Raw genomic sequence first — 18,940 nt, forward strand, 5'->3', positions numbered from 1 at the left:
AGTTTAAGTGCACACCTAAAGCTGTCAATCAAAGAAGACGGGAGTAGAGCTAGAGGGAAAATAAGTAAATGGGAGTGTGCACTAAATGTTTAGCCCCACCTTAATGCACCGAGCGCCTGTACTTGCCGTGGACAGTCATTCTGTGTCTCCCTATCAGTGAGTATACTCCTCTGCTTTCCGTTCACATGGCTGTATAGACAGGCAGTGTGATGTTTCTGGCTCTTTGCTGCTTTGCCCACTGGTTTCCTGCTGGTGCCAATCCCACACTCGATTTAGTCCTGACATGGCTGACGTTTAGAGAGGTGGATGGTTTGGCAAAGAAGTGGTGAGTCAAATTGGAAGCCACTAGATTGCACACAAACTGCTTTATAATGCAAAAATACAGACACTTGCTGTTGTCCATAAAGTATTTTACTTTTACTGGTCTCCAAGTATATATCCTAGAAATTTACCAGCCAGGTGGCAACCTTACCCATAACATTGGCTCTCCTCTTGTTGGCATCTTTTGGCTGACTCCATTTCCTCCTCTGTTTCCTGATGTCCAGAGCTTTCCTTCAGAAATCAGCGGTGTGTTCTGTGCCATTCAGCAAAGGTTACATAAACTCTGTATGACGGCACACAGACTCCGTGTGCCCTATATGGTACCTTCATGAGGCGCTATATTGTGTCCTAGATGCCCCGCTAGAACTCTCTAATATCTGCATATTATGCCATGCAATGAAGGGTGCCATGATTGTTTACTTGCATATTTACAATAACCCTATAAGAATAAAATCTCTCTGTGCCTCTGTAGAATACAATGGATGGGAACATAAGAAAAAAAAAGCTTTTTCTTGCAATTAAAGAGTTGTCTTGCATTCACTGTATATGAAGAACTTCGGAGAGCTAGGGTAATTAAAACCTGAATTAGCAACTCCTGCTCAGCGACTCACTGCAGACCTGTCTGACACCTTCAAAGTGGATATTTATTAAATTGGTCTAATTTCTTCACATCGCAGTGTATCCCGTCAATCTTCAGCACTCTGGGAGCTTCGTATTAAATATAAATAGAGAAGGAAAGGCAGCCAAGCATTTCTCCCTGAGGGAATTTTCTGAGTCTTCTTAAATCAGTTTGTTGTAATGACAGCATTTAGCTCAATGGCTTAGCATGAGAGCACGTTTACTGGAGCTCGGCTGCACCTTATTACTGGTATGCCTTAAATAATTTCTGTTAGTACAACCTAGGATCGTTTAAAAGTGTAACAAGGAATTATATATACAGTACAGACCAAAAGTTTGGACACACCTTCTCATTTAAAGATTTTTCTGTATTTTCATGACTATGAAAATTGTACATTCACACTGAAGGCATCAAAACTATGAATTAACACATGTGGAATTATATACTTAACAAAAAAGTGTGAAACAACTGAAAATATGTCTTATATTCTAGGTTCTTCAAAGTAGCCACCTTTTGCTTTGATGACTGTTTTGCACACTCTTGGCATTCTCTTGATGAGCTTCAAGAGGTAGTCACTGGAAATGGTTTTCACTTCACAGGTGTGCCCTGTCAGGTTTAATAAGTGGGATTTCTTGCCTTATAAATGGGGTTGGGACCATCAGTTGTGTTGTGCAGAAGGCTGGTGGATACACAGCTGATAGTCCTACTGAATAGACTGTTAGAATTTGTATTATGGCAAGAAAAAAGCAGCTAAGTAAAGAAAAACGAGTGGCCATCATTACTTTAAGAAATGAAGGTCAGTCAGTCCGAAAAATTGGGCAAACTTTGAAAGTGTCCCCAAGTGCAGTTGCAAAAACCATCAAGCGCTACAAAGAAACTGGCTCACATGAGGACCGCCCCAGGAAAGGAAGGCCAATAGTCACCTCTGCTTCTGAGGATAAGTTCATCCGAGTCACCAGCCTCAGAAATCGCAGGTTATCAGCAGCTCAGATTAGAGACCAGGTCAATGCCACACAGAGTTCTAGCAGCAGACACATCTCTTAAACAACTGTTAAGAGGAGACTTTGTGCAGCAGGACTTCATGGTAAAATAGCTGCTAGGAAACCACTGCTAAGGACAGGCAACAAGCAGAAGAGACTTGTTTGGGCTAAAGAACACAAGGAATGGACATTAGACCAGTGGAAATCTGTGCTTTGGTCTGATGAGTCCAAATTTGAGATCTTTGGTTCCAACCACCTTGTCTTTGTGCTACGCAGAAAAGGTGAACGGATGGACTCTACATGCCTGGTTCCCACCGTGAAGCATGGAGGAGGAGGTGTGATGGTGTGGGGGTGCTTTGCTGGTGACACTGTTGGGAATTTATTCAAAATTGAAGGCATACTGAACCAGCATGGCTACCACAGCTTCTTGCAGCGGCATGCTATTCCATCCGGTTTGCGTTTAGTTGGACCATCATTTATTTTTCAACAGGACAATGACCCCAAACACACCTCCAGGCTGTGTAAGGGCTATTTGACCAAGCAGGAGAGTGATGGGGTGCTACGCCAGATGACCTAGCCTCCACAGTCACCAGACCTGAACCCAATCGAGATGGTTTGCGGTGAGCTGGACCGCAGAGTGAAGGCAAAAGGGCCAACAAGTGCTAAGCATCTCTGGGAACTCCTTCAAGATTGTTGGAAGCCCATTTCCAGTGACTACCTCTTGAAGCTCATCAAGAGAATGCCAAGAGTGTGCAAAGCAGTCATCAAAGCAAAAGGTGGCTACTTTGAAGAACCTAGAATATAAGACATATTTTCAGTTGTTTCACACTTTTTAGCTAAGTATATAATTCCACATGTGTTAATTCATAGTTTTGATGCCTTCAGTGTGAATGTACAATTTTCATAGTCATGAAAATACAGAAAAATCTTTAAATGAGAAGGTGTGTCAAAACTTTTGGTCTGTACTGTATATATATAAAATTATATATGAGTGTGTGTGTGTATATATACCTCAAGCAGGGACAGTTAAAAAGTAAATACAGTGACTATAAAGGGAAACCTCTCCAAATGACCATCTTTTAAGAAGATCATGCCTGATTTGTACCATATTTTTGTTTATTCAGTTCCTAAATATTCTATGGGGGCAATTCATTAAGTTGCTTATGTGAGAAATTTGGGGTGCACTATGCCAGTCTTAATGACTCGCCCCCTATTTTTTACACTCTACTTTGACATATCTCAAAATAATTACACGTTTGTTTTTGGGGTTTTACAATATTATCTATAAATTAAAAAGTGGAATCCTGCAAAATAATACATTAGAAAAGCTTTTTGAATAAAGTCTCAGAGACACGAATAAAATATTTTGTTTGAATTGTTCTCATCACAGAGTTAAGTAAAACACTTAAAGGGGTTGTCCGACCTTGGGCTACAAATCTGCAGTTACTCCATGTGACTGCAGACTTGTGATTCCTCATATTGCGAGCAGTGCAATTTGCATACATGTAGTCACATGCCAACTAGACGTACGCAGCCTTGCTCAATACAAGTGTATTAAGCGAGTCCGGACACGTCTAGTCGGAATGTGACTGCATGAATGCTAATCGCACTGCTCGCGATGTGAGGATTTACAAGTCTGTAGTCACATAGAATAACTGCAGATTTGTAGCCTTAGGCCGGACAACCCTTTTAAACAGTAACTATGTTTTTTTTTTTTAATAATTTTGTGAAGCATGGAAAGTTCTAAAACTTTTCAAATCAATTTATTAAGGGATTTATCTTGATTCCTGAACAAAAAATACATGCAAGTAACTTTCATACCCCTGCTTTTCCCCAGTCTATTTGCCTACTTTCAGCTGCATTTATATCATAGCATACTCATTTGGAGTACAGATGATGACAGTGAAAGGGTCAGCACCTGTCTGCTCCTCTGAGTGTTGTGCTTATCAGAACAATCTCCTGCAGCAGATCATCCCCAGAGATAGTGGTATACACAGGTGCTGACCACACCATCATTTTGTACTCCAAATAAATATGCCCTGATATCAATTCAGCTAAAAGCAGGCAACACTGGGGGAAAAATAGGGGTTAGAAGCCAAATTTGGGTGATTTTTTTTTTACAAGAATGAGGACAAATCCCCTAATAAAGTGATATGCAAAGTTTTATAACTTTCCATGCTTGATAAAATGATAAAAAAAAGTTAACCTTAAATGCCCAAATATCAAGCTACAACATTTTTTATCGCTATAATAGTGAATACTGTTTTCCTAACATAGACACTTGTAGAAAAGTTAAAAATTTATTTATGTACAAATTATATGATGTGACAAAGATTAATTTTGGTATTGTTTTTATTTTTATGGTTGTATCATAGGAGGTCATAACATGAAGGAAGGTACTATTACGGTAATGCAAAATTCCCCATTGATCTCCATTAGGAAAAAAACCAAACAGAATCGGATGTGGGTTCAAGAGTTTAAATACTCTACCTGTAATCTACTTGTACCAGAAATAAGTGGACATTAGTGTGGATCCATACATAAAACAGAAAATACATCTATTTTATACCCTCTCAACGATGCTGCCAGGGCCTGATGGCCCGATGTTAGCTTTAAGGCCACAGCCCCACTTTTAGTATTAGGTCAGTATTTGGTCAGTATTTTTTCTCAGGAGGGGAGCCAAAACCAGGTGAGGAACAATCAGAGAAAAGGTATAATAGAAACAAGTCACCAATTCTGCATTTATCACCCACTCCTGGTTTTGTCTCCCACTCCTGAGAAAAAATACTGACTGAATACTGATAGTGGGGCCGTGGCCTTAGAAGGGTTATCCAGGACTCTTCTTTTTCGCAATGGAGCTAAGAACTTATTGACAGATGGTTGTCAGCTACCTGCCTGTTCTGCACTGCGACAATCTCTTCCAGCTCACAGCAGTCGTGGACTGCTCCTGCCGATGATTCTCCTGTTTCCTGTGACATCTCATCAAATGAGCAGTTCCTTCTCTTCCACGCTGCTCTATCAAAGGGGATTCACTGCCATTGTCATGCTGATTGACAGCCAGGTACCTGCCTCCTAACCACAGTGAGCCAGCTGTCAATCAGCATTACGTAGGCAGTGATACCCAATAGACAGAGCAGAGCGTAAGAAAAAGAGCTGCTCTTGCGACGTGAGGTCAAAGGAAGCAGGAGAGTCACCGCCTGAATCAGGAAGGCTCTCCACAGTGCAGAACAGGCAGGTAGTTGTTAACTACCTGCCTATAAGTTTTTAGCCCCATAGAAAAAAAAGATCATGGATTAACCACTTTAAGTAAAAGCAGAAATACAAACGGTGGTGTTTTTGCTCACTTTTGGTGCATTTTTTGAGACAGCACAAATTTTCTCTTACTGCATACCATAGATGTGGCTTTTTCACTAGTTTTCCCATAGGCTTCTCTATAGGAAAGATGCATGTAAAAATATCTAAATAAACTAAAGGCCACGTAAAAAATAATGGTAAAAAAAACTCCAAAAACATGAAAATCATTGTGGTTTTTTTACAACCAAAAAAAACTGTAAATAGTGAATAGGAGACCTTAAAAGAGTTGTCCACCCGTGGTGAAGTCTTCAGCAAGCGCTGCAGCTTGCTGAATCCTAACTGTGTCTTATGCACACAATGTTTGGTGCTGCATACTGGTTGGTTTCCAGTGATTTTATAAGTATGCGTTCCGATTAGAGTCTCAGTTTCATATCACAATATTATATTTAGAGATATGGTTGAGACTCTAGTCAGCGTGTGACTGGAAGTATGTATATTGCATACTGGCAGTGATGTGACAACCGCTGGAAACGGCAAGCGAAGCAGAATCCCAACAGTGTGTGCATTACACAATGTTAGTATTCAGTTAGCTGCATCATTTGCTTACGCTTTTACCAGGGGTGGACAACCCCTTTAATCAAGTGATTAGACACAACTTCTGCAGTAAATAGCAGGTCTGCTATCAGAGAGTGAAGAAACATAAAGAAGCATGTCTGACTGTGAAAGAATGTTGAGGTCAGCATATATTTATTTCATACTTGAATTGTTGTTGAATGTCAACAAGAAACAGGTTTTTTTGTAATACATTATCTTTATTAAAGCAAAATAAATAGATTCTTCCAGTTGCTCAGGTATACCTCTTCCCAGAAAATGCTCCATGCGTTGCACAGCATGCACCTTTAATTTGATCCCTTTTATTTTGTAAATGTTTCCCTGCCAGAGGGTCCAGTCTCATCAATGTGCTTTTTTTTTTCATTTTTTTTTTTTTTAAGTCCCCTCTAGCAACGAAAGGGTTAAATAAATCTCTGCTTTGGAATGACAAAGAAAAAATCAGAACAAAAAAAGTTCAGTATAAACCTTCAAGTAGCAAATATAGAAAAATAAGGTCCTTTTATACTCAAAAACAGAAAGAAAAAAAAAAGCTAAAGAAAAAACGAAAACCATCCAGAAATGTTCCCTTTTAAAATATTTGGCTCAAATTTGTAGTCAGTCTTCTAATAAGTGTTCGTATTAACAATATTAAGATCATGCTATAAGAAACTGTTTTCTGTTTAAGTTCCATGCGCATCGACATCTTTGTTCCCATTAACCATTTGTGTACTGGATCTGGTCCCTTTCATAAAAATCGATCTATAGTCGCTACAAAGAAATTTGTTAAAGTCCATGTGCACAAAGTGCTCAAACGATGCGGCTGGAAGTTACTAGCAGTCAAAAGACCAAACTTTAGAAAGTGATGGGATTTTTTTCACTATAAATTGCAAGTTTAGATAAAAAATAAAAACAAAAAAAACAAAATAAAACCGATGGAAATTGATTCTCTCATTGCCTGCTGAACAGTATTGGGGCAAGGAGAATAAAATCTGGCAGTAGTTAGACATTCCCTTGTCAACAGGATATTATTATCCTACAGTAGCTTGGTCCAGCCTTGGAGAGCTTCACTTTGGTAAATATCCCCATGGTCAGTGCTTTGGCTTCACCATCTCCAGTATTACACATTTGTGCCCTCATCATCTATAAACTTGATGATGTCCCCTTGTGAGTCTCCAGAAGAACTACGGACCAGTTCCAGAGCTGCTGAAGATGGCTCTCTATAGTCACGTGACATCAGTCCAAAGAGGTCAGCATCTTGAGGGCTACAGAATGATCTGCTGGATGTGAAACTAGGGCTGGACTTCTGCACTTCTGTTTGTTTGCTAGATGATTGATGAGAAGCCATCACTGGGGATGAATTACTATGCATTACCTGGCTCACATGGTTCATTTGTGTTTGAGGGAAATGGCTATGGCAAGGGGACAGTGTTTGGTTCACAGTCATAGGGCCACAACTCTTGTGCTGTCTGTGGTGAGTACATGAATGTCTGAGAAATGAATCCAGAGAAAGAGCAGGGTGGACATTTTTCCTGCATGAATTTTCTGGCTGGGTAGCCTTAGTAGGCTGATTTAAGGCCTCCATCCAAGCTGTGTTAGGTTGTGCTACATCTGCCCGTGTCTGACCAGGACAGGATGTTCCAACAAGGCTGGGAATGGTAATTTGGGACTGCTGTCCACTGCAAAACCCACTGCTGTTGCTGTAGGTGTTATTCAGGGTTGGGGTAAGGAGGCCAACAGAGGGAGATTGTATGTAGCTCTGGTTTAGGAGAACAGGCCTCATAAGCTGAAGCATTTCATTCAGGTCCTTACTTAACTGTGTAACTTGTTGAGAAAGGACGGTCATCTACAAAAATGACATACAACATGTTAAGAATAAATACAGCAATAAATCAAGCACAGAAATATCTACGGTCTCTGTATGATTCCTTCAAGTGGTTATTCTCATGTTAGGAACACATAGTATATCTAACGGACATGCTATATATGCCTAAGAGAAATTATGAACAGAGTACACTACCTAAGATAATATGGCAATAACCAATTGGCAATACCGTGATGCTCATGGGCTACAATGCAGAATTCTCATATGAGCCAAAGGGGCCTTTAGGGCCCCTTAAACTCCAAGACCCAGGTATGACTGCAACCTCTACGCCCATGATCGTTATTCCCCTGGAAATATCACTTTATTGTGGACTTCCTTGATGAGACTAGGCTTCATATGTCTATCTAACCATTAAAATATTTCCATATAATTGCATTTTCATTTCTTAAAGGCAATTTGTCGCCAGGTTTTTGCTACCCCATCTGAGAGCATAATATAGGGGCAGAGACCCTGATTTCAGTTATGTATCACTTACTGGGCTGCTTTTGCTGCAGTTTGTTTTATAAAATCACTGTTTTCTCTGCTGCAGATCTATCAGTTCTCTCAATGCTGAGCTCTGTATAACTCCACCCACACTACTGATTGGCAGCTTTCTGCCTACGCACAGTATACACAAAAAGCTAATCAGTGGTGGGAGTGGGGTTATACAGTGTTCATGAATTTGGAGGGCTACATGGCAGCAGGTTTAGTAGTCCTTTGGTGATAATTTCCTGCTGATAAAACAGTGATTTTATCACTACTATAGCATGCAGCCCAGTAAGTGGCACATCGCTGGAATCTGGGTCTATTCCTGACATAATTGCTGCTCTCAGATTAACTGCCAAAACCCTGGTGACAGATTCCCTTTAAAATTTGTAGACATATGGCACAAGTAATAATACATTTCATTAGTGATTAATCTATATTAAAATGTATGCAAAGCCTAATGCTATTAATTGTCCAGCACTATTTTATTTCTTTTTTCTATGGGCAGGTAGTTGCTAACAGAGACAACTCCCTGCCTGTCCTATCCAGCGCCGGCTCAGAGAAGTCACTGACCGCTCCTACCGGAGATTCAGCTGTTCCACATCAACAGAGCAGCTCTTCCTCATCCGAGCTGCCGACGTCATGCTGATTGACAGCCGGCTCCCCGCAGTTAGGCAGCGGGGAGCTGGCTGTCAATCATCATGACGTCGGAAGTCCTGTCAACAGAGCAGCACATAAGAGAAGCTGCTGCACTGTCAATGTGACATCAGCTGAAGCCGCTGAGTCGTTGGCAGGAGCGAACTGTGACTGCTTTGTGCTGGCAGAGATCGGCACCGGGCACAGCAGGCAGGCAGTTTAGCAACTATCTGCCTGTTAATTCTTAGGCCCATAGTAAAAAAAAAATGGAATAATCCTGGATAACCCCTTTAAAAACTTTTAACTGTTGTTAAAAGAGGTTGTAGGAGATTAGAAAACATTGCTGCTTTCTTCCAAAAAATAGCGCCTCTCTTGTCCGTGAGCTGTGTCTGGTAATGCAGGTTAGTCTTATTCCATACACAAGCCACATATAAAAGTGGTACCATTTCTGAAAAAAAATGCATTTTCTATCTTTGGTTATCAACTTTTTGAAAAGTCTGTCACATATAAAGGTCCACCGTGAGTAGAGAAGCCGCAAAATATCTTTTATTTCTTCCCCAAAGCTGAGCACCTGGTACAATAAGGGTAAGACTGTGATATAATACAAGACAAATTGCATATACTACAGTGAATATTAAAGAGAACTCACCTCCTGATTTAATTTCACAATGCTTTTCCTGGTCTCAGCATTTTCCGCTTTAAGGAGAAGAGAAGTTAAATTTAGTCAATAAATGACATCATAATTGTGTAATCTCAGGGTTGTCTCATTAGAGATCAAAATCCATTGTATGTGCAGCAACACAGACAATGAAATCTTTCACCAAAAGAATATCAATATTGCTGTGGGTGCAATCCAGCCCTCTAAAACTATGTGCACCTATAAAGGTGCTGGTGGTCAAATCAGTGTTATAATTGTGTAATCTACATTCACTGATCATTGACAGAACAGTGCGGAGCGGCAATACTGAGCTAATAGATTTGTGTTGTATGTTATCTGCGATTTCATTCTGTATTGTGCTATGTTCCATCACACGGTGTATAATAAAGATATTCTCTCCTTTACATTTCCCCAATAAAATCTCCATAATGCAGCATTGTCCACAAGCACCACATGGCAGTATAAAGAGTGCCATAAAAAAAGAGTGCCATGAAAAAGAGCCACAAGGACTCCAGCGACACTTGTCTTTGCCGTGTGCATCATCAGTTATCCCTCCTGGGTAGGCCGCCATACCAAGATGGGTCACATAATTGCATTCTCTGAGTCATGATAAAACATCCTGATGCTTTTTGCAGTGGTTTACATAAATGGGAAGAACTGTATCACAGTGGGTCTGGTATTTCAGAGGATTCTCCTAGGAGCCCAGCACCAGACTTTCTATCAAGCTTTCAATGAAGTTGCTGTTGAGTTTTTTTGGCTTTACATACACTTACTCTTATTTCCTCTGATGAGAGCAAAGATCTGTTGTATAGCCAAATTTGCCAAACAGCTGGTTGTCATGGGTTAGAAATGCCAAACCGGCTTCAGTTTACAAAAGGTTATCTTCACGAGACAGTTCCTGTAAACTTTCAAGAGAAACAGTGGAACAGACAATTTCCCTTTGAAGAAATGTCTGTACCACTGGTTCCATGACCAAATCATTGTAATGGCAATCTTTACGTGTACGTGGAGTGAAGACTAGAGGGTCCAGGTACTGTACATAATTCCACCTCACATCATAATCCTGGTAGTAAGAACTGTGTGCCATTCCTTCAAGAAGACCTCTTCATGGCATTACCCATTTGGTCTTATCAGATTCCAAGAATGGTGTGTAATCTATTCTGTGCTGCAAGTGACGTTAGACATCACATACCAAGCCTAAAGCATTAAACAGTGTCTACACAACCCATCAGCAGGTGTTTGCATGACATTGGGCTAAGAGCCAGACATGCAGCGGATCCATTGACCTCATGCCACTGCTCTCAAGAGTTATCATAACACAGAGCAGAATGGCAATGGAGGCTGAAATGGGGGTCTGTTTTCTTCAGCGATGAGTCCTGCTTTTGTCTTAAATGCAATGATAGCTAGTGTCATGGGTGTGTCAGGTGTGACAGACAGTCGCTCTGGATCCGGCTTTATAGAAGGTCACTACGCTTGGCATTGCAAACGCTTTTTTGATCCTCTGATCTCTGTAGTATAGCTATATCCTTCTTCCTTCAGGACCCAGAAGCGACGAACTCCACCTTCTGCTGCTGATTGACAGACCTTTGCTTGGTAGTTAAAAACTCTCAGTTTCTCCAGAGAGTCGTTGGTGATAGTTCTATGTACCTCTGTGCAGACTTGGAGTACTGTCAGTCAGCTAGTCTCATCTTTGGTGCCCTTGGAGGACAGTTGGCATTATCTCTCTGATGTCTGCTCAAGCTAAGTGTATCCCATAATTTTGTTTACCTTGTTGTCTTTAGTTTGTAGTGGGGCCTGACTAGTGCTCACCCCATCCCTTCCCTATCTAGGGCCAAGCTCTAGGGACATTCAGGGTTTAGGTTCCTGCTCGGCGATAGGTGCAGAACCTATATAGGGATGATAGGTTAAGCAGGGTGATATTAGATCTGCCTAGGGGTCTCCACTCCCCCTTTTGCTAGTTGTTCGGCTCCCTTCTCCCTCTTCCCATTGTTGTACTCTTATTCCTTCCCTCACCTTGCGTGACAGCCGGAGATTGGTGTGGAGACCACATGGGCAACACGTGAAAGTGTCCCAGGCGCTGCTTTCTTTAACATGGCAGCGCCAGGAAACATGTTGCTCGTGCTACTGTGAGCAGCCTGCCATTGTGCATTTCTGGGGCATCATTGTACCATGGTTACATGGGATTCTCTACTGTTGGTATTTATCCCTGGATTGTCAGAAGTGTTATATTACTTATGAACTTTCTTTGGGAAGTCATAAAATAGGATCAAATAATGGATTACAACGGATGCTGCTGACTAAGAATGCGCATTAGACGTTGCATTTATGCGGTTTACCATACCTGAGTTAGAACATCTCGGTGAGTTTTCCTGGCTTAGCTGTTTGGTATTGAAGTCAAACGTCTGAGTTGTGGGAGAGCTGCAGTCAGTCTCAATGCCATCCACAAACCTGTATAAAGAAGGCATTTGTTACACTTTTATTTTACATAAATTAGAGGGTTAAATCTATCAGAGAAAGTGATGACGTTCACTAGGATCCTGCTATTGATGGAGGCACAGTGCTGAATTAGCCCAATGGCTGTTTGAATACTGAACACTGATGGCTGACACTACACTGGTAGCAACTGTGAAGGGGATGCCGCATGAAACCAGCACTATGGTACATTCAGTCATAGGATTTGTGGGGGTCTACCTGGAAACGCTGATGCATCAAAATGTCCTATCCTAGCATTATGCCATTATTTTCTAACCCTTCAATTGATAAGAAAATCTATTGCAACTTCCTAATTTTCTCTGTTTCATTCAGTTTTCACCATAATCAAACCACTTCTTGCCTTCAATAAATCGAAACCTCATGTGACTGTCTTGCTTACATTTAGCGTCTATTAATACTAATCTAATACTTTTAACAACTTAGAATATCTGATACCTGTATGTAATATAGGCAATCCTTAAAGGGCTTGTCAACTAATGGACAAAACCTTTAATAATGGGCATACAGACGTGAATAAATAAGAAAAAAAAAACAATCCTCACCTCCTGGACCGATATGCTCCCCTGCACTTAGTGCTGCATCTCTAACTGTCTGATGGGGGCATCACGTGAACGCTGCAGCTAGTCAGTGGCTGCTGATTGGCTACAGTATTTACAATTAATTTCAGCAGAAGAAACACCTTTATCCAGCCCTGACAACTAACTACTCCATAAAATGCCTGTTATATATTGCTAAAAGTAACCTTTTATAGTGTCACAGAACCCCAGAAAATATCATTTGGCAAAATAGGGTTAGAAATTAATCCAACATAGGATATTTGCCAATATACAGAGGCATGTAAAAGTATGGGCACCCCTGGTCAAAATTACTGTTATTGTGAACATTTAAGTAAGTTGAAGATTAAATGTTTTCTAAAAAGCCTAAAGTTGAAGATGACACATTTCCTTTGTATTTTAGGCAAAAAAAAAAAATATAGCCATTTTTTACATGTAAAAAATTACAAAAAGGAAAATGGGTTGATGCAAAAGTTTGGGCACCCTGCATGGTTAATGCATAGTAGCACCCCTTTTGCAAGTATCACAGCTTGTGAATACTTTTTGTAGCCAGACAAGAGTCTTTCAATTCTTGTTTGAGGGATTTTCTTCTATTCTTCCTTGGAAAAGTCTTCCAGTTCTGAGATTTCATGCACTGCTATTTTGAGGTCTAGCCACAGATTTTCAATGATGTTCAGATCAGAGGACTGTGAAGGCCATTGTAAATCCTTCAGCTTGCGCCTTTTGAGGTAGTCTATTGTGGATTTTGATGCGTGTTTAGGATCATTATCCATTTGTAGAAGACATTGTGTTTTCAAATTCAGCTTTTTTACAGATAGTGTTATATTTGCATCAAGAATTTGATAATTTTATTGAATCCATTTTTCCCTCTACCCGTGAAATGTTCCCGTGCCATTGGCTGCAACACAACCCCAAAGCATGATTGATCCACCCCCATGCTTAATGGTTGACAAGATGTTCTTTTCCTGGAATTCTGTGCCCTTTTTGCCTCCAGACATACCTTTGGTCATTGTGGCCAAAGAGTTCTATTATAACATAGGTCCACAAGACTTGATTCCAAAATGTATCAGGCTTGTTTAGATGTTCTTTTGCATACTTCTGATGCTGAATTTTATGGTGAGGACGCAGGAGAGATTTTCTTCTGATGACTCCTCCATGAAGGCCATATTTGTGCAGGTGTCTATGAACAGTAGAACAATGTACCACAACTCCAGGGTCAGCTAAATCTTTCTGAAGGTCTTTTGCAGTCAAGCGGGGGTTCTAATTTGCCTCTCTAGCAATCCTACAAGCAGCTCTCACTAAAACTTTGCTAGGTCTTCCAGACTTTATATTGACCTCTACTGTTCCTGTTACCTGTTATTTGTTAATTACATTTCGAACTGAGGAAAGGGCAACTTGAAAATGCTTTACTATCTTCTTATAACCTTGTGCTGCTTTGTGGGCCTCCACCATTTTTATTTTCAGAGTGCTAGGCTGCTGTTTAGAAGAACCCATGACTACTGTTTTTTTGCACAAGGTTAGAGGAGGCTGGGTTTTTATAAAGCTGGGAAATTTGCATCATCTGGCCTTTCTAATGATGCTAGGATTATGTCTTGTTCACTAACAGGCTAATAAAGGTCTGAAACTTTGATCAAAGTTATCTGAGCACACAAATCTCCAAGGGTGCCTAACCTTTTCTATCTGCCCATTTTACTTGAAGGAAATGTGTCATCTTTAACTTTAGGCCTTTTAGAGATCTTTTCATCTTCAACTTGCTTAACTGTTCACAATAACAGTATTTTTGACCAGAGGTGCCCAAACTTTTACATGCCACTGTACCTCCACCAGCATGCATGATGAAGTCCTGGTAACACTGATAGCACTCGAAAGAAAAAATGTGCTCCAACAATGAAGTAGTAAGAAAATATTCAGTCTTTATTTTGGACACGTATTATAAATCCATAACACAGAAATATACAATAACCACTGATGCGTTTCAACCAATACACTTATGTTCTTAGTCGTAGCTCAGCTCAGCTGTATTGTGCAAAACGCGTCAGAGGTCATTTTGTATTCTTGTTATGGATTTTTAATACGTGTCCAATTTAAGGGCTGAAGATTTTCTTACTAATTCATTGCTGGAGCACATGTTTTCTTTGGATGGAAATAAATCCACTTCCAGATAAAAAATTAACTTCAGTTTCCGTTCATTTTGCAGCCAGCTTCTACATTAGTAATGTTTATATGAGAGTATTATAATACATAATAATAACAGAATGCATCATAAATACATAATGAGAAATATTCCATCTACACTTTATGGTTTCTGTCCTGCTCTGACACAATCCTGATAAGTATATTATGTAGAACCCGACTGTAATCATAAAGCTAAGCTCCTTCTAATAATGCAGACACCCCTACTGGTTAAAAGCTGTCAAACCTCTCTTGTTACATTGTTAGAAAAAGGTTAAGGTGTGTATTAATGCTGCAGTAACTCATTCATATCATTCTGCCACAAAAGAAAAGGTGTCTGACATTATTTGCAGAACATAAACAGGAAACTTCAAAATGGAAATGTCTTTCATGACAAATGACTGCAATTGAAATAATCCAGTGAAGGAGTTTGTAGAGCTGTAAAGTATTGTATGCAGTAATATTACAACTGGAAAATAAAATTTAGAGTTCTACAAATGCATTCCACTCCTTCAAGTAGAAACAACTATCAGATGTTCTATAGCAGTGTTTCCCGACCTGTAGCTCTCCAGCTGTTGGAAAACGGCAACTTCTAGTATGCCCTTTAGGCCACGTTCACACGTTCAGTATCTGGTCAGTATTTTACATCAGTATTTGTAAGCCAAACTCAGGAGTGGGTGATAAATGCAGAAGTGGTGACGTGTTTCTATTATACTTTTCCTCTGATTGTTCCACTCCTGGTTTTGGCTTAAAAATACTGATATAAAATACTGACCAAATACTGAACGTGGCCTTAAACTGATGGGTACGAAACACGCACTCTATATGAATGATGGTGCCTACTGGTCAAGCACCACCTCAACTGCATCCACGGCAGTAGTGGTAATGTGATATGATGCCTCCTTGCTAAATAATATACTAGCCAAAAATGAGATGGAAACTCACAAGTTCTCCCTAGATTTGTATTTTTCTTACAATCCAGCTCTAGTATTGGCCAAAAAATAAACTTACCAAACTGGATTCTTTGAATCTTAAAAATATATATGTATTACTAGCAGACAAAAATTTAGAAGGTACAACCCCTGGCAAAAATTATGGAATCACCGAGCTCAGAGGATGTTCATTCAGGTGTTTAATGTTGTTGAATAAAAGCAGATCACAGACATGGCACAAAACTAAAGTCATTTCAAATGGCAACTTTAGGGCTTTAAGAAACACTAAAAGAAATCAAGATTAAAAATGTGGTACTCAGTAAGGGTAATTTTTTTCAGACCAAGCAGAGGGAAAAAATTATGGAATCACTCAATTCTGAGGAAAAAATTATGGAATCACCCTATAAAATTTCATTTCCAAAACTAATGACGCACCCCCTGGGCCATATTCTTTAGGGGAATACCCGGAGCCGGATCAGATGGGGGTTGTAGTCTCCGAGTGGCTGTGATCCGGTCCGTGCCCAGGGTGTCAAGCTCAGAGTATGTGGCAGTCCTACAGATGTTATAAAGTTCTTTATGTCGACTACGCCACCCGTTGTATTGCGGTCACTACGGCCGCCGCTGCAGCAGGGTCCGCTGAGGCTGATGGTGTTGGTGCAGCTTTTGATAGTATAACCCCCAACGGGTGGGGTATAGCCTCAGGGGGTCAGGTGTAGAGGATGGGGGTTGTGGTGGTGCAGCATAGATGATAATTAAAGACAGAGTCGGGTTGTGCAGTTTAGGGTATTTACTTACTGCTGATGTTCCGGTCACTCCAGCTTCAAGTGACCACCCGAGCCGTGCTGCGTCCACCAGGTCCTGGATTCAGCCAACCCCCAAGCAAGTCCGGAGCGTGACCCTGAGCCCTCCTTCCTGTCCTGTCTTCTGGCCGTCCCCACCAGGGATCCACCTAGGTCCAGCTCCCTCGGGCCTTCTGTTGGGAGACCCTTGGCCTTGGGTTCCCTGACCCTTCACGTGGTTTGCCTTCAGGGTGGATGTGGTGGGTGGCCGTGGCAGATCCTGCCCACGGCCTCCGGTCTCTGGCTAGGGTGTGCTTTAGCCCCCACCAGTTTGGGATCCGGTACCCTTTTGCCAACTCTTCACCCGGTGATGGACTTTGGGTTCTCAGAGTCCTTTTCTTTCACCCCCTCTGGGTCTTTCTTCCTTTCTCCTCTCTCTCTCTCTCTGGGGCTGCTCTGCTCTTATGCTCTCCTCCTCTGGCTTCTCACAGACTGACTGTGGCAGACTGACTCCTCTGCAAAGACTGACCCTGTTCTTTGATGGTGCCCACCTTAAATACTCCCTCTATGTGTGAGCTCAGGTGACCAGCACCCAATGAGCTCCTATCTTTACCCAGGCTGCTCCCCCTATCTGCCCCTACACTACTGGGATGTACCACCCCCCTCCCACTCCAGCCAGGAACAGACTCGGTCGTACCTGCACATTTCTAAGTGGGAGTACCGTTGGTCTGTTCCTCGGAAATGGGATGTGTGTAGTGCATGCAGCTTTCTGAGCTCAGATCCACACTCCATCCTTACCCGGGAGTGGAATATCACACCTCTGGGTTGAGGTGCAATACCCCTGTAGCAGCCGAATCCTCAGGGTGCTACATTCCCCCCTGGTAAATCACAGCACGTCCTCGGGCTGTAAGAGATAAACATCCACAAACATACTTTTTTTTTTTTTTTCATATAAACAACATAATAAAAACATATAAAATAACATATATTAGCAGCATCATAAAACTTTTCATATAAATAACATTCTCGTCGCCTCTGGCTCCTCCTCCGGTCACTGTGCAATGTGTGACCGGGTAAAGTGCGACAGTCTTTGGAACTCGTGGCTTTCCTATAAAACCAGTAGGGGCGCTTTAGGACGCGCAACTATTTACAAGGGATATGGCCGCTCTCAGTCCTCGGCCAGGTATTAGGGAGGAATGACCGCTCTCAGTCCTCGGTCAGTGGGATTTAAGGGATAAACGGGTAAACAGTTCACACTTGCTGGTCCCAACGGGGACTATATTATCAGCAACAGTTTCTTTGGTACCCCTACGGGTAACTATATACAGCTTCTACTCTGCCGTACTCAACGACGACGTCCTCCTGCTCTTTCTTTGTGGTTACCTTTAGCTTCAGACCCGTCCGGGTCCTCTTGTTCTTCCTCCTCACACCGCAGCTCTTCCTCCGTCAGGCGATGCACATGGAGGGCGTAGGGTCCTTTGGCACACTTGTGCCGGGTAAAGGTGACCTCGTTCCCGATGTAAAGGTCACGACCTCTGTGTCCCTCCGGTAGGTGGGACTCAACGTCTCTTCTGGTCACGAAGACGTCGCCTGGGGTGCGGTGGTCTCGGATGAAGCCCCACCCATGCTGCATGTTAAACTTGATCACAGTCCCGGTGGTGCGGGGACTATGCGCTGCACGGGGGTCTCTCCTGGCCCGGCTCTTCTGCTCCGCGCTCCTTATCTGGGCTTGTTGTTCCCGGACCCGCCTCTCTCTCCGCTCCCTCTCAAAGACCTCGAGCTGCTGGCGGCAGCACTCTGCACGCTCCGCTGCGGCTGCCCGAGTCTCTTGAGTGAACCCCATGAGATCTTCTCCGGTGGGGTCCCACTCAAACTGTGATTCTGCTAGCGGGGGCGAGATCCTCTTAACGGGCTTTGGAGCCGGGATCAGGGGTTCACACATGGGCCTTGCCCTCTTTTGGAGCTCTTGTTCGTAGTACTCCCTGGGCCAGACAAAGGGCTGCCCGTCCGGCCATGTGTGTTGGGCGAACAGATTTTCTCCCAGATGCGGCACTTTAGGTTTTATGGGCGCGGTGGTGGTGGCGCCCGGGTTGCCCAGGCCTTGCGGCCAGGCCTGGGGCACCTGGAAAGTGAAGGGCACCGTAAGGACGGCGGCGCCCTGGGCTACTTGGCCCTGCGACCAGACCGGTGGCTCCGCGGATGTAGGGGGCGCTGTTGGTATTGCGGCGCCCGGGGGTACTAGGCCTTGCGACCAGGCTGGTGGTACTTCCTGCTTGGTCACGCTCGGGGTCGAGGCGTGTGACGTCACAGGGGTCGCGGCTGCGGCTTCCGGTTGAGGCCTAGTCTGTGGCGGTGACGTTGCGGTTACGGGCACGGCAGGGGGTACTTCGGGCTCTGCGACGGGGAGCTGGGGCAGGCACGCGGTTTCCCGGCTTGGGGTAGAGACGTCCCCTTTACCTGCCTCCTTTCGTTCGGCTCCCTTCTCGGCGCCGTCTCCGGCCTTCAGTCCTCCTGCGCCATCCTCAGAGGCGGTCTGTCTCCTCGTCTTGGGTGGCGTGCTCCGC

At 42.7% G+C, this 18,940-nt stretch overlaps 1 protein-coding gene across 1 annotated transcript in view; it reads right to left on the reverse strand.

The window, feature by feature from the left end:
• Positions 1-5,192: 5,192 nt before the first annotated feature.
• The window catches only part of LOC141161570 (voltage-gated delayed rectifier potassium channel KCNH8-like), a 754,200-nt gene continuing 740,452 nt past the window's right edge, over positions 5,193-18,940 (reverse strand). Inside the window, exons 13-15 of the mRNA XM_073646536.1 lie at positions 11,788-11,894; positions 9,438-9,484; positions 5,193-7,648 (exon numbers count right to left, since the gene is read on the reverse strand). Of these exons, the coding sequence (XP_073502637.1) occupies positions 6,923-7,648; positions 9,438-9,484; positions 11,788-11,894 (880 nt within the window). The 3' untranslated portion in view covers positions 5,193-6,922. The remainder of the gene's footprint in view (positions 7,649-9,437; positions 9,485-11,787; positions 11,895-18,940) is intronic.

This window comes from Phyllobates terribilis, unplaced genomic scaffold, assembly GCF_046119375.1.
Source record: "Phyllobates terribilis strain yellow unplaced genomic scaffold, ASM4611937v1 Scaffold_9__5_contigs__length_417890890, whole genome shotgun sequence".
NCBI classification, from domain to species: Eukaryota; Metazoa; Chordata; class Amphibia; order Anura; family Dendrobatidae; genus Phyllobates; species Phyllobates terribilis.